The following is a 16,398-nucleotide window of genomic DNA, read 5'->3' as shown; positions in this document are numbered from 1 at the left end:
TTAAAATTATTTACTTATTATATATATAAAATAAGATAAGATAATATTGAAGCAAATCTATATCAAATGTAAAGATAAATTTTTTATTATATTAAATTCTCCATTTCTTATTACAGTCCTATTAGACATACAAGTCTTTTGACAAACAAGTCCAAACAAGTTAACCCTAACCCAACAAAACTCACTTACATAACACGCGCATGAAATCATGCCGTTCTTCTTCGTTTTTCTTCTTCTTTTTCGCGTTCCTCCTCCTCCTCCTCCTCCTCCTCCTCCTCCTCTGCTTCTCCTCCTTCTTTGCGTTCTTTCTCCTTTTTTTCGTGTTCCTTCTTCTTTTTGTGTTTCATCCTTTTTTGTCGTTCTTTTTATTGCTGTTGTTGTTGCTGCATTTTTTTCCTCCTCCTCTTTCTATTGATTTTGCAACATTATGTGTTTTGTTTCTTCTTTGTTTGATTTTTTCTTCCAAAAAGAATTATGAGAAAATGAAATAAGAAGATGAGGGCGAGGACGAGGAAGAGCTTTGAATTATGAAGAACTTATCAAAATAAAATACACCAAAATTTCTTAACAATAATATATAAATTTCTTAGTTTTAACATCAAAATTTTGCTATAAATGCTCAAAATTTTTTTAATGCATTTTTTATTCTTCTTTTTTCCTTATTTCTTTCTTTCTTTTTGTTGAATGAATGTAGGTTCATCCTTTTCCAAGTAATTCTGCAACATTATGTGTTTCTTCTTCTTTGTTTAATTTTATTTTTTTTTATTCTTGTTAAGAGAGTAAAACAAGAAAAAACTTGAGAAGGTAAAACAAGAAGAAAAATATGAATAAAAAAAAGATCATGGTGATGATGAAAAAGAATAAGTAGCAGCAGAAGATGAGGAGGAGGAAGAAGAGGAAGAGTTTTGAATTATACAGAACTTATCAGAATAAAAATACATCGAAATTTTCTAACAATAACACATAAATTTCTTAGTTTTTACACCGAAATTTTGCTACAAATGTACAAAAATATTTTCTTGAATGCATTTCATTCTTTTTTCTTTCTTTCTTTCTTTTAGTTGAATGAATGTAGGCTCATCCTTTTCCAAGTAATTTTGCAGCATTATGTGTCTCTTCTTCTTTGTTTAACCTTTTATTTTATTCTTGTTAAGAGAATAAAATAAGAAGAAAACAAGAGAAGGTAAAATAAGAAGAAAAAGATGAATAAGAAAAAGAAGAAGAAGAAGAAGATGATGATGATAAAGAAGAAGAAGAAGCAGGAAAAGATAAGGAGGAGGAAGAGAAAAAGTTTTGAATTATATAGAACTAATCAAAATACAAATACACCGAAATTTCTTAACAATAACACATAAATGTCTTCATTTTTTTTCAAAATTTTGTTACAACTACACAAAAATATTTTCTTTAATTCTGCATTTCTTTCTTCTTTTTTTTTCCTTATTTCTTTCTTTCTTTTAGTTGAATGAATGTAGGTTCTTCCTCTTTCTAGTAATTTTGCCATATTATGTGTTTCTTCTTCTTCTATGTTTGATTTTTTCTTTTTTATTCTTATTAAGAGACAAAAATAAGAAGAAGATGAACAAGAAAAGAAGAAGATGATAATGATGAAGAAAGAGGAGTAAGAGGAGTTTTGAGTTATGCATAATTTATCAGAAAATAACACCAAAATTTTTTAACCTTTACACAGAAACTTCTCAATTTTGAGATCGAAATTTTTTAATTGTGACACAAGGTTTTAAGAGGGTTATCATTAAGTAATTTTGGTGCATTGAGGGTTATCAATAAGTAATTTTGGTGTATTTTAGATTTAACTTCAGTGCATTCTGGATCTAAATAAGGTGCACTTTTGGTCTGAGCTTGTTTTCGGAATGCACCTCAATTAACTCTAAAATTAGAATAAAAATACACCTAAATTTTTTAACAATAACACATAAATTTCTTAGTTTTTACACTATTTTTTTCTACAAATACACAAAAATATTTTCTTTAATGCTACAATTTTTTTCTTCTTCTTCTTTTTTCTTATTTCTTTCTTTTTTTTAGTTGAATGAATATAGGTTCATCCTCCTCCAACACTACAATGGAGACAGGAAATTGCGGCGGTTCATTTAGGGATTTACGGCGATTTTAACCTGCCGAAAAATGAAATTCCAGCGGTTCGTTAAGTGTCGCCTATTAGGGGGTGGTAATATGATTTTGCGGCAGTGTTAATGAACCGCTGGCACAACCGCCGCAAAACCAAGAAATAGCGGCGCAAGGTTTAGAGGTGTTTTAAAACCGTCGCTATTTGACTAACATTGATTTCGACACAAATTTACCGACAGATTGAAACCGCTGCTAGTTAACGGACGTTGTTTTTTCAAATGTATTTGGCGGTGGCGGTGGTTAGAAACCGCCGCTATTTCCTATCCTGTTTTTTCAAATTTCTTATGGCTATGTTGCAACCGCCGCTATTTTCTGGCTAAATGGCCGCAAAAATACTGTATTGTACACTGGCAATCAACGCTCTTTTTAATTTGAATGTACTAGGTTTTTTTTTTGTTATTTTTGGATTCTTTCTTAATATTAGTAAGTTAAATTAATTTATAGCTAAAAAAATAAATTGATGGGTAAACGGCATTAGCAAAACTATTAATAAAATTCATATAATTATCCAAATATTAATAAAGTGTACTCCTTACTAAGAGTTGCATAGTCAACACAAAAAAAGTGTATATTTAAAAAAAAATCTCGAACAATCCTAAGATCTACTTTCTAATCTATCCCTCCAACGAATTCATCCATGCGGCGACATCTGATGGCAGCTTTCCACCTTGCCCTTGAAGTAGACATATCAAAACACTCTCCATTGCCTACATCCTTATCTTCTCGGCTGCTACTTCATCCTCCATTACTTGTCTTTTTGTCTTCTCGGCTGCTACCTCATCCTCTACTGCCTGCCTTTTTGTCTTCTCAGCTGCTACTTCATCTTTCACTACTTGCCTTTTTGTCTTCTCGGCTGCTACTTCTTCCTCCACTGCCTTCCTTTTTAATTTCTCGGCTACCAACTCTGCTTGTAGTTAAAGCAGCACCCTTTTAGTCTCCTCCCTTTGAACTCCATTGCTCGGCTGATGGGAATTCATACCAAAGACTTGGCTAGAAGTTGGCCCCAAACCTATGCCACGCACTCTACCCGAGTATTCCTTTCCGAGAGCTTGAGCAAGCGAATCATTCTAAGACAACAGTTTAGAGGATTCATCACGTTGCTCAATAGCCTCAATTCTTTCCTACACACATAGATAAGCAAACATAAGCATTTATTAGCTAGTTGCTAACCGCATAGACTTCTAATAAAATTTTAAAAAATAAAACATACGAGAAACTACTTTGTGATTCTCAACACATTACTTACACCAATAGTCTAAGCTACGTCATGGATATAGGAGCCATTAGGTCTTTTGTGCGTTAAGAGATACAACTCTCCTCTACCAATTCTCATCCTTTGTCATTTCGACTGTAACAATAATGATGACAAAATGAATATGTAGACTGAGAGATGGTTCAAAAACATTCTCAAAAATAAATGACCTCTTCTTCTCCAAGCCTTGTCAAGCTTTTGATCCGCCAATGTGGGTGTAAAGCTGCTTTGATTGATTCTCAACATTTTTCTTACACTTCTCCTATCATGCCATCAAAAGCAAGAGTTACTAGACACTAGTTCTGACTAACTCAATGTAACATAAATAAACTTTTTCTGTTATGAAATAAAAATATATTACCTTTGTCTCTTTACTATTATGATAATCGAGGTACCATCTCCAATCATCCGCAGTAATTTCCGGTGGGCGGCGTTCAATATTTTCTTCAACAATCTGTTCTGAGTCATAACAGTGATCGTATAACCTGTTCCTGGTTTCCTTCCAAGCCCTTCCTAGCATTTTTAATATTATACGCTTGATAATTCCTCCACAATCTTCATCAAAATGGAACATTTTCTGCAACAGTAAAATTAAATTGTCAGTAGGGTTCAAATTATGAGTCCGGAATGGTACAAAAATATAAGTTTTTACCTTTACACATTCATTATAGACCTTGTCCCTGGTGCGAACCTTTCTCCAGTCCTTCTCGCAAATTGGAAATTTGGTGTAGTCAGATCCTAGTAGTCTGAGAATGCCGCTTAGTATACCAGCTTCATCCCCAACTGGTTACAGTTCACTGTTGAACCTGAGTACGATCTTTCTTCCGTTAGGTGGCTTCATAGCTTCCTTCACACACAATTTGACCAGTTTGATTGTGCCATCGGATGCTGTAAATCATAGTTATTCTGTGTGAGTAACCATTGTGGCTAAGCTGCGATGAAATCATTGGAAAATAGCTGAATAGAAAATTTTATTAAATAAATTCGTGTATGCCAATTGTTTTAACATCCCAAAATTCAGTGGTCTTGTGTCCTTGCGCTTCTGAGCCTCCGATATATCAACTAGGTTGTCAACATGTTGCTCAAAAGAATCTACCTCATCTGCCTCTGGGTCTAAGTCTTCGGTGTTTTGCTCTAAGTTTTGAACATCATTTGTGCAAGCTTGTGGAGCAGGCGGTCGTTCGCTATGGGACAGACGAAAGGGGCGTAAATATGAGGATGCGGGGGCACCACTGCCACTGGGCGGGGAATTAGGCGGTCTGCTTGTTGGGAAGTTGAAGCTGCAGCAGATCTTACTTGAGGTTGCTGACATGCTAACGACCTATCCTGGGCATCTTTCTTGACTACATTCGGATCAAAACAAAGTGATAATAATTAATATATTGTTATTAATATTTATTAATATACAAAAAGGACACTAGCATACACCAGTTAATATTTATTAAACTCTTATATTTATGACATATTAATAATAAACAATTTATAGTATGAGACCAGAGAATGCAGTTAAGGGTGATGACGGAAGAATAGAGAGCATAATTGAGTAAAGACTGCATATTCATTCTAATTTTATGAATGTCATCATCTGTGCTCTCTATTTTCTGACAAAAACACGTCCAAATGCCTCCTCTCCTCATGCATGACCATCAATGATGAGTATAACAAATAACAGTATGATGAATATAATACATAACAGACAAATTAATGTCAAATTTGAGATGATCGAACTAATTAAATTTGGATCAATTTGCTTGTGAACTTCCTAACAAGTAACAAAGATAATAGATAATTTAATCAGAATTATGAAATATACTAACAATTAAAGGTATTAATGAAGTGGCAAAGGTTAAAAACATAAATTCTCATAATAGATCTATATACACTGAATTGAAAGGATAAACCAATTAATATTTATTAATTTCTTACTTTTATAACATATTGATAATAATTAATATATAGTATGAAAAGAGAGGCTGAAGTTAAGGGTCATGACATAAGAAAAGTGAGTACACATGAGTAAGATGTCATGTTCATTCTATATTTAATGCATGTTATCATATGTGCTCTCTATCTTCTAACAACAACACGCCCAAATACCTCTTCTTCTCATGTATGATAATTGATTATGAGTATAAAGCATAACAGTAAATACATCTATCATAGTATGATGATAAATCAATTTGATGAATGTAAATTGATAGAAGCAATTGAGTTTGGAAAAATTTCTTTACTCAATACCCTAACAAGTGAAGATAATTGTTACTCATAGTTAAGAGATATAAGGTTCTTTTCTTGTAAATAGGATTGACTTAAGAGCTATTGACAAAGGAAGATGTCCCTGTACCCTTCAATTTACATGGCAAAAAATTAACGTGCAATATGATCAATAATTTTTTTTCAACTTTCTTTTGTTTATTCTCTTTTTAAATATTTTAACAAATAACTTAATGGGAATTATTTCTACATAAATTGAGACATACATGCGCGTGATTCACAGGAAACCATTATCAGCAACAAAATTCAGGATTAAGCAATGCTCATGAACAATGTATGGCAACAACATTCGCCTAGTAGACCAACCCTATTCCCATTAAGAATATTAAAAACGCATTCAAATATACCATTAAACCCTAACTCAGAATTCCTCATCACTGAATACTACTCCCCATCAACAAATCCTACTCCCCATTAACAAATTAACTCAGCTAATAACATTAGGAGAAGCTTGCATGTCAACTATAAACTCCTAATTGTTCTCAATTTTAATCACTAAATTAGCAATTGAGCACAGGGGGACCAGTGATGCTTACTCGCAGTGGGAGGATTGAATTGATGGTTAGAGAGGAACGACCAGGCCTCGAGCAGAGAAAGAAGGGGCTCCAGGACACAGGCTCTCTGTGGAGACAGACATCTTCTTCCTTCCGATGGTAACGACAACGGAAATCGGGGATGGGTACGACGATGCCACAGCTCCGAGCATAGATGTGGAGGAGAAGACCAGGACGATGCAAGCTTTGGAGGGGCTCGACTATATGAATGGTTTAGTAGTGGGGGAAGAATAAGGATTATGGTAGTGGCGGTGGCTTCTTTGATTTGAAAACTGAAGGAGCTGAGTAACACGGAATGTATACTTAAGCGGGGTCTGAACAAATTTATAAATAACAATAATAATAAATTTAAAGTGGTCAGACTTTTTCAAAAAGAGTGCAAATATTCAAACTAAGTAAAATCGGTCCAAAATCAAAGTATCATAATAAAAAAGTAATTAACAATATAAGCAATGTCAAACCGCAATAGACTATTAGAAGGTAAATCATAAGAATAAAAAACATCAGATTTAAAAGGGAAAATAAAAATAATTAATTTAAAGTGGTCAATGTGGCTGTTTCTAAGAGAATGCAAATATTAATAATAAGTAAAACTAGACCAAAATCAAAGTATTATAATAAAAATATAATTAACAATATAAGCAATGTTATCTGTAACACCTCGTTACCTTAAGCCTTATCTCTAGCCGTAAAGCAAAGGATAACAAAGTGCCACGATAATTCTAAAGCTTATAATATATAATGTATATCCAAGAATTTATATAACAAGAAGCTCGATGAAGGAATAAAAACTCAAAGTCGCACAAAGCAGAATTACGAAATGCGAAGCGTTCACACACGATGACTAAGCACGTAGGCACGGACAGAACAAGACATAATATATACAAAACCTTGTATATAGCTCCAGTATGAATGGCTTTATGGTCATGGGCCACGCTTTTAAAAGCGTGGCCTAAGGTTCCAAAGCGTGCTCAAAATTTCTCTTTTCTTCTTTTTAGCTTATTTTGTGGTTTTTTGCTTCTTTTTCTTCTTATTTGCTACAAAGTTTATAAAATCAAAAGATCAAAGAAATATACCATTTAAGCACAAAAGAATGCAATATTTAAGCACTAATCATCAATTTCTTGTATGAAAAAGCATAGAAAAACATGACATGATGACATGTCATCAGGCAGATTCTTCTAAATCGTTGTCCCTTCTCAATGACAAACCTTCAAAGTCAAACTCAGACAACCCAGTCAAAATTGGTTGGGGGAAAAGTTTGAAGTGATATTGTCCTATGTCTTCACCCATATCAAACATATCCCTTGGGTTCACATGGACTACTATACTCCATTCTTTATCAACTTCATTATCCACATAGTATACAAGGCGAGCCTCGGATGCAATAATGTATGGTTCGTCATCTTCTTGATCACCAGTATGAATTGGATGAGAGAAGTTGACCAATGTGTGCCCCAAGGAGTCTTGTTTTATGCCTCTGCCAGAGGTGGTGTTTGTCCAAAAACAAGATGACTGTGAATTAACCGCTGTAATTTGACTCAATGATGTCCACTATTTTTTCGTAATACGAGATGCTACCAACAGCAGCATTACTGTCGTGCTTGCTTGCATAACTCCTAGTGTCAAAAGTGACATAAACCCTGCTATTTTGGGTTTTCAACCCTTTTTCTCTCGACAAAGTTTTAAACTTAAATCCATTTATGTTGTAAGATGTAAGGCGGCTAGCTTGAACATTGGGCCCACATGCAAGCAATTGCAATTGGTTCGGGTGCATGATGCTTCCCAATAGAACCTGGTAGGAAACAATTATGTGTTTCATCAGCTTGGGAGCACAAACGACAGGACACAATTTGAATATGTAAATAGATTAATGATAACAAGATTCACCTCACGCTTGAACCACTCAGAAAATTTTCTATGCACAACATTGTCTATGTGAGACTGGGACCTTGTCCTACTTCGTAACTTTCTCTTTGTGATGGCCCTAAAATCACTGGATAGGTCACAACAATTTCATGTCAGGATCTCCAACTATAGTAGATCATTTGAAGTCCATAATTTCAAATGCACTTACTCTAAGAATTTTTCCATGGCCGAGCAATTGACCAATACATGACGATGAGCTTGGAATTTTTCAATTGGTGTGCTAATGTAAAAAAAGCAGCCCCGACAGCCTTTCCAACCTCTGGGTACATGGTTGCACTTTCATCAGGCATAAGATCACGCAGTCGATCGTCAACACGCATTGGTCGATTAATCCTACTCTCGACATTATCTAGGTACCTTGCACAAAAAATGAGAATCTCCTCAGATAAGTATCCCTCTGCAATTGAGCCCTCTGGTTGTGATCTGTTATGCACGTACTACTTGAGACGAGATAGGTACCTTTGAGGATATAACACGTGTCATTTGCCGAAATTAAAAACATAAACACGACGTTGTTTGATGATTACCTTTCAATGTGGTACATCCACCTATAATGCACTGGGCCACCGAGACGCACCTTCTCGACCAGATGCACTGTCAAGTGAACCATGACTGTGAAGAAAGAAGGAGGGAAAATCATTTTCATGTGGCACAGAGTATGAACCACGTGATCTTGAAGGAGAGAAAGTTTTTGAGAGTCTATCGATTTGCTGCATAATTGGCGAAAAAAGGATGATAAATCCACCAGGACAGAAGACACTGGGGCAGGAAATGCATTCCTTAACGCAATTGGCAGTAGATGTTCCATTAGAATGTGACAGTCGTGACTTTTCAATCCCGACAACTTGCGCTGTCGTAAGTCTACACAGCGGAAAATGTTGCTAGAGTATCCATCTAAAAAGACCATGTTCTTGATAGTCCTTAGAAAGAGCTCCTTTTGTGTATGTATCAGTCATAGTAAAGATGGTGGAAGGGTACTTTCCATCTTCCCGTGGCCACAAATCATGCTTGATTCCGATCTACTGGAGGTCTCTTCGAGCTTTAATGTGGTCTTTAGACTTACCTTTCTCATTCAGTATGGTGAAAACTATGTTGTCGCACACATTCTTATCTATGTGCATGACATCAAGATTGTGACGCAATCCATTGTTCTCCCAATAGGGCAGCTCAAAGAATATACTCCTCTTCTTCTAAGGAGACTCGTATTGCACGGCAGTTTGCTGTCTGCATGTCCTTTTTCCCATAACCGATTGTACCTTGCCAAGTTGGACGTGCACACCTTCTAATTGCCTCACAATGTCTCCACTAGAGAATTTGACAGGTAGACCTCTATTCTTTATCTTTCCATCAAAGGAGTACTGGTCTTTTCTATATTTGTGGTCATGATTTAGAAAGTGACGATGACCCATGAAACACTATTTCTGACTGTGTGAGAGCCGGTTAGTTTCAACATCCAAATTACACACAGGACAGGCTCTCCCACCATACGTATTCCACCCAGATAACTTGCCCAACCCTGGAAAATCACTGATTGTCCACATCAATGTAGCATACATCTTGAAGGTTTTTTTCTCGACTGCATCGTAAGTTTCAACACCAACCCATAACTGCTTCAACTCATTGATCAAGGGCTCTAGGTAAACATCTATGTCATTTCCAGGCATTTTAGGACCAACAATAATCACAGAGAGGATAAACGAAGTGGGTTTCATGCAAATCCAGGGGGGCATGTTATTGATAAACCCCATTTTTAGGGTTTATCTTGTGTTGAATTTAGAGGGTTTTGTCAACTTTTCTCCCATTTATCCAATGAAATAGCATGGTTTTATAACTTCTCCTTTAATTGTGCTTAAGAGTGAAAACATACTTTTTAGGTCTTAAAATAACTAAATTTAATTCACCTTGATTCCATTAGGTGCCTTGATATGTTTGTTAAGTGATTTCAGATTTAGGAGGCAAAGATTGGATCAAGGGAATGAAGGAAAAGCATGTAGAAATGGAGAACTCATGAAGAAATGAAGGAATTGCAAAGTTGTTAAGCCTGACCTCTTTGCACTTAATCGATCATAACTTGAGCTACAGAGGTCCAAATGATGCGGTTCTAATTGCGTTGGAAAGCTAACATCTGGGGCTTCAAAATGATATAAAATTTGCCATATTTGCATTGCGTTTAGAGGTGCGCACGCACACTATACGTGTACACGCCGATGTTGCACGTGACCCACTAAAGTGCAACTCATGGGCAGCGATTTCTGGTGCATTTTGTGCCCAATCCAACTCATTTCTGATGCTATTTAACCCAAGGATTGAAGAGGGATGACACAATTAGTCATCATTAGTTTAGTTTAGATTAGTTTTAGAGGGAAAGTTAGTTTTAAAGAGAGAAGCTAGCTTCTCTCTCTAGGATTAGGATTAGGTTAGATCTAGATTAGAATTTCTTAGATCTAGGTTAATTTCATGCTTTGATTCATTTTTCCTTTTGTAATTATTCTTCTTCTACATCTCTTCTCTCTAGTTTAGCATTTAATTCTTGTAATTCTCTACTTTTATGTTGATGCATTTTTGTTCTTCTATTTTCCTTTAATGCAATTTATGATTCATGTTCCTTTATTGTTGAATTACTTTGTTGTTGTTTAATTCCTTACAATTGAGTAGTGTAGATTTACTTTTCTTGTAATTTTACTCTGCTTTCCTTTTATGCCTTCCAAGTGTTTGATGAAATACTTGGAAGGATTTTAGGGTAGAATTATATGCTCTTGGCTTGGGAAGGTAACTTAGGAACTCTTGAGTTACTAATGTCCAAGTAATTGATGATTGGGAGCCATTAACTCTAGATCTCACTAATTGAATTGGTGGAGAACTAGGACTTATGGACTTGGATTGATATAGCTCACTTGACTTTCCTTTACTACTAGTTAGAGGATGACTTAGTGGGATTGATCCTTGCCAATTCTCATGTTGTGGTTAGTGATAGAGATAGAGATCCTTGATCACCAACCCTTGCCAAGACCGCTTTATCATTTACATTTCCATTGTCATTTACTTTTCTTGTTCCTTAATCAAAACCCCAAAATATACAACTCATAATCGATAATAAGAACACTACCCTGCAATTCCTTTGAGAGACGACCCGAGGTTTAAATACTTCGGTTATTAGGATTATTAGTGGTTTGTACTTGTGACCAACAATCTTTTGTATGAAAGGATTATTGCTTGGTTTGGAAACTATACTTTACAACGAGATTTCATTAGTGAAATTCTAAACCATCAATTTTCCGTTCATCAGTTATACAGGATAAGAACCATGGGCCAAATTGAGTACTTCGAGATCATGTTTCCAAAAGGGTTAAAGCCATCGCTAGCTAAGGCTAGGCGAACACTGCGCGGATCACCGGAGAAGTCGGGATATTGTTTGTCAAATGACTTCCATGCCTCGGCGTCCCTTGGATGCTGTTCCAAGGGTTACTGAAACTGTAGGTCGATCTCAGACGAGATCTTCTGTACTGGTCGGCGCTGTTGTGTCCGACTTGATGATGGTGGCCGGAGCCGCCGTGTCCGACTTGTTGGACTTGGTAGTGGTGCTGATCCTTCGTTACCAAAGGGTGGTGGTACCTGCAAGGGACTCCTATGCTTAAGTTAGCAAGGGTATTAAGCAGGTTTTTTGTAGAATCAGAGTATGAGTTATACCTGGGTGCTCCAATGTATTTATAATATTGTAGAGTGACCTTTTTTGGAGATAAGATAGTTATTTTATCCTATCTTTGAGTGAAGTTATCTTATCTTTTAAGAGAACCGCCCTTATCTTTCTAGGCTTGGGCTGCCTTTGGACTTGGGTCGTGTTCTTCTGTTTGGGCCTTTTTGGACTCCTCCAGTGATTTGGCCGATCTCTTTGTGAAGAGATCGGGTAGTTCTGACCTGAAGAGGTCGGTCGACTCAGCCTGGGTCGTACATCTCGACCCAGGGCATGAACAGTGCCCCTGCTTGAGCGCAGTCTTTAGTTTTGAGGTCGAGTCCCTTTTTTTAGGACTTCGATCCTTTTGGAGAAGCCGAGCTCGAGCATTTTGATCTTCGTAGTAGAGCTGGTTGAATGCATAGCATTTTTTCTCACTCCTTTTAATTAGAACGCGCATTTTGCGTTTTCCTTGGGAACGTGCGAAGGTTAAATACTCATTAACTCTTTGTCGTTTCCTTTTTTCTTCCCTCTTCGTGTCTTCATTTGAAATTTCAAAGCTTTTGTTTCAATTTTTCTCTTTTCACTTTTCTTCTTTGACTTCTAATGCTTCGTTCTTTTATTCGAAAGGTGATCGTCTGGCGCAGCTTCGTCGTTGCTTCAATCTCTCAGCGTTTATCGTCTCTTTCCTGCTACAGGTTGGTCTTTCTTCCTCTCTCTTTTCTTTTCCACGTCGTTCTTTTCATGTCTGGTTTTGAGAAAGTTTTGATCTTGCTTGGGAAAAGTTTGAATCTTTCTTCTTTTTCTGTGTCTGATTGTTGTTGTAATATGTGCTCTGAGAGTTTCTTTGAGTTTGTATGAACCTTTTCGTATTTCCTGATAGTTGATGCTTTTAGGGTTTTGCATGTTGTTACTGTTTCTGATTGTATCCTTTGATTTTGAGGCTTATGAACTGTTTGATTCTGAAAAAGATTGCGTCTTTGATGATTTCCACTTTGGCATATTTGATGTTGATAGTTCCCTTTGCTGATAGATTTGTAAAAGGATGACGATTTTTGATGACTTTTTGATTCGTGACTTTCTTTTCGGAGTGTCGCTTGTTGAAAGAGGGTTATTTTCTTATTGAGAGATGTCGGGATGTAGACTCGTAGATTTTTTCTGAGTCCTTACTCTGTTACTGCCTCCAAAGGATGCCCCTAGATCTTGGTGTGAGTCCTAGGGTCTCCTTTCGCTGTTGTATTTGACTTCTAACATTCGTATGCTTTAGTCCGAGTTATATCCATGTTTGCCCGAGCTGCTCTTTTTGACTTGCCTGAGCTGTTTGATTAGTAACCCATTTTCCTTTTCTTACTTGTAGGAATAGTTAACCCATGTCTTCTCGCAAAAATATTATTGAGACATCCTCCAAAGTCCCCGAGGGTATGTCTGACTGGATGGACTCCCTCGTTCTGATGTGCATTTCGGTGGTTAACTTTGAATATTGTGTGCAACTTAGAAAACATCACCGGATCTGTAGTAATAGGGATCAGGAGAAGAACTATGAGTTGGTAGCGCTTGACCCTGACGAGAGGGTTTGTTTTCCTTCTCTAATTCAGGGGGAACGTCCTTTCTTTTTTGCTTATGACTAATTTTTTAGCCAGATGAATATTACCATTCCCTTTACCTCCTTTGAGACCGACTTGTTGTGGTCTTGTAACGTAGCTCCGTCCCAACTTCACCCGAATTCATGGGGCTTCATCAAGATCTTTTAGTTGTTGTGTCAAGAATTAGATGTTAAGCCTTCTCAAACCCTTTTTCTTTACCTCTTTGTTTTGACTAAACCTGGGATTTCTTCCAAAAAGGAAGTTTCTTGGATTTCTTTCCGATCTGCCCAAGGAAAAAAAGTGTTTTCCATGTATGATGAGTCTTTCAGGGACTTTAAGAATTATTACTTCAAGGTCCGAGCTGTTGAAGGAGCTCGGCCTTTTTTCTTGGAGGTGAATAATGAACCTGCCTTCCACCTATGTTGGCAAAAGAATGTTGTGGTATCTAGGTATTCGTGGGAGATGCTAGATGAGGTCAAGCAGGCCTTTATAAATGTGTTGGAGGAGAATTGGGGGTAACCTCCCCATATTGATACCAAGATGTTCTTAGGGGATCCCTCACTTCTCCAAGCTGAGCTGGGTAGTGGTCGACTTCTTTTGTTTCTGTTTTTGCTTGTTTATTTTGTTGATTTGTACCTTTCTTTTTTGTGACATGATTTTGCTGACTTTCCTTTTAGAGATGTTAAAGAATGCAGACTCTATGAAGGCCTTTAAGAAGGCGAGGAAAGCGATAGCTGCCCAGAACATCTCGGCCAAGGCTGCTGCGGAAGGGTGATCCCTACTCCTCATGTCCATTTGGTTGATCCCCCCCAAACTTCTGCTGCTACCTCTTCTCCTATTGCCAGCCCTCTTCCAAAAAGACAAAGGACTGTTGAACCTTTTGACCTTGATGCCCATGACTTTGATGCTATGGGGTTTGTTGACAACCAAATTGCCCCTTATGGCCGACATCCAATGGACGACGTGTCCATTCTTCACCACCTGGATTTCATCACCCGGAGTAGTGTTAAGGTGGCACACATCGGTGCAGCCTTGTTCCGAACTGCTCAAGATACCCCATTTCATGTAACAAAGGCCTTTATCGAAGAGGCCAAGTCAGAATTTGACAGGATCAAGGGGTTGAAGGATGAGCTGGATGGCAAAGTGGCAAAGTTGGAGCTTGACTTGGAGAATGAGAAGGCTCAGGCTACTGCGGCTATGGCTTCTGCCACTCTGGCTGAGGAGATGGCGCAGAAGCATAAGGAGAGGTATGTCCGTACTTATGGCAAGCTGCTGGAGGCCAAGGAGAGGTTGGATTCTGTTCGAGCTGATTATACTGAGCTTCAGGGCCATCTCGTGGGTAGTATGACTGTTGCCTATGAGAATTTGAAGGCTCAGGTTCGAGTTCTTGCACCCGAGCTTGACCTGACTCTCTTTAGCTTGGAAAATATTGTAGAGGATGGTAAGATTGTCCCTGCCCCGGATGACGATGATGAAGATGTAGATCCACCTCCTGTGCCATCCACCAAAGCTTCTGTTGCCCCGACTTCTCCAACTCCTGCAGTTGAGGTCGGCCATCCTGAGTCGGATCCTGATGTTCAGATCCTGAACCGGCCGGATGGGACCGTTGACGCTGTCCCCCTTCGCCTCGAGATACCGCCATTGGAGAATCTTTGAATCCTTTATAGTTTTTGCTTTTATATTATAATGGCCCGGTTTGTGGGTCTTTGAACTCTATTTTTTATAGCCTGTAGTTGTTTGACTGTGACTTTGTAGTTGCTTTTTCCTTAGCAACTTTATTTAGAAAAATAAATGCCTTTGAACTCTTGAGGTCGACTTTCGGGTGGCCTTCTGAGTGTTGATTATAGTAGCTTTGTTTCTTCATGATATGGTTGTTTGCAGCTTTTTTGACACTTCCAAGAATCTTTAGAGTGTTGGAGTCTTGCTGTCCGACCTCTTTTGATTGCCTTTGTGCTTTATTTCCTGCTTTAGTCGAAGCGACCTTCGAGGCTAGCTTTGTTCGACTATTCTTCTTAGTATTCTTGATAGAACACTTGTAGATTGATTTTGTTGAGGTCATGACTTTTTGGGTCGAGCTTGTGTCCCTTATAGTGCAAACCTTTTGTTGGTCGATTTTTCTCGTCGAACCTTCTCGAGTTATTTCTAGCAATCCATTTTTAATTAGACCTTGCCGGATCTCTTTTTTATGGATTTACTTTTTACAACTCTGTAGCTTTGATCGTCTTGGGCCAATTTCTTTACGTTGGTCCCTTCTAAGTTATTTCTAGTAATCCATTTTTAATTAGACCTCACCGGATCTTTTTTTATGGATTACTTTTTATAACTTTGTAGTTTTAATCGGCTTGGACCGACTTCTTCATGTCAGTTGCTTCTAAGTTATTTCTAGTAATCCATTTTTGGGCAGAGCTGGCCAGGCCTCTTGCCATGGATTACTTTTTATAACTTTTTGTCGCTTTGATCAGCTGGTCCGACTTCTTCATGTCGGTCCATCCCAAGTTATAGCAATCCATTTTTTCTCAGACCTCGTCAGGCCTCTTTCTATGGATTGGTTTTTATAACTTTTTGTTGCTTTGGTCGATTGGTCTGACTTCTTCATGTTGGTCCGTTCTTAGATTATTTCTAGTAATCCATTTTTTAGTCAGGGCTGGCCAGGCCTCAGCCTATGGATTACTTTTTATAACTTTGTCGATTTTATCGTGATCGGACGGTGAGTTTGATCATCACCTTGCCAGCCTGTAGCTTTGTCTTGATCGAGCAGTGAATTTGGTTTTCACTTTGTCGACCTTTGTCGAAATCAAACGATGAATTTGGTTTTCATCGTAGTCGAGCGGTGAATTTGTTTTTCACCTTGCCGACCTGTAGAGAGGCTTTGTAGAAGAAATCTGAAAAGTTTTATTCAAATAGAAAGTAGACAAATAGGAAAAATATATATATGGGTGCTTACCCTTCTATGTCAGGTAGTTTTGCAGATCTTGGCTTGGTGCCTCG

The 16,398-nt window shown here is 37.6% G+C and overlaps 1 protein-coding gene and 1 long non-coding RNA gene across 2 annotated transcripts; both read right to left on the bottom strand.

Moving 5' to 3' along the window:
* LOC110267084 lies at window positions 2,623–3,778 on the bottom strand. Its single transcript, XR_002354415.1, has 2 exons — window positions 3,395–3,778; window positions 2,623–3,269 (listed from the first exon to the last, which is right to left on the bottom strand). It is a non-coding gene; the product is annotated as an uncharacterized LOC110267084 (long non-coding RNA).
* Window positions 7,396–9,821, bottom strand: LOC107615464. Its single transcript, XM_016317522.1, has 8 exons — window positions 9,646–9,821; window positions 9,414–9,525; window positions 9,221–9,347; window positions 8,685–9,018; window positions 8,344–8,580; window positions 8,119–8,224; window positions 7,800–8,023; window positions 7,396–7,708 (listed from the first exon to the last, which is right to left on the bottom strand). Exons 1-8 carry the CDS (start codon window positions 9,819–9,821, stop codon window positions 7,396–7,398), a joined length of 1,629 nt encoding a protein of 542 aa, XP_016173008.1.

The sequence above is a fragment of the Arachis ipaensis genome, chromosome B09, assembly GCF_000816755.2.
Source record: "Arachis ipaensis cultivar K30076 chromosome B09, Araip1.1, whole genome shotgun sequence".
Classification (NCBI taxonomy): domain Eukaryota; kingdom Viridiplantae; phylum Streptophyta; class Magnoliopsida; order Fabales; family Fabaceae; genus Arachis; species Arachis ipaensis.
The sequence above is the reverse complement of the archived record's forward strand: the minus strand, read 5'-3'. Positions and strand labels throughout refer to the sequence as shown.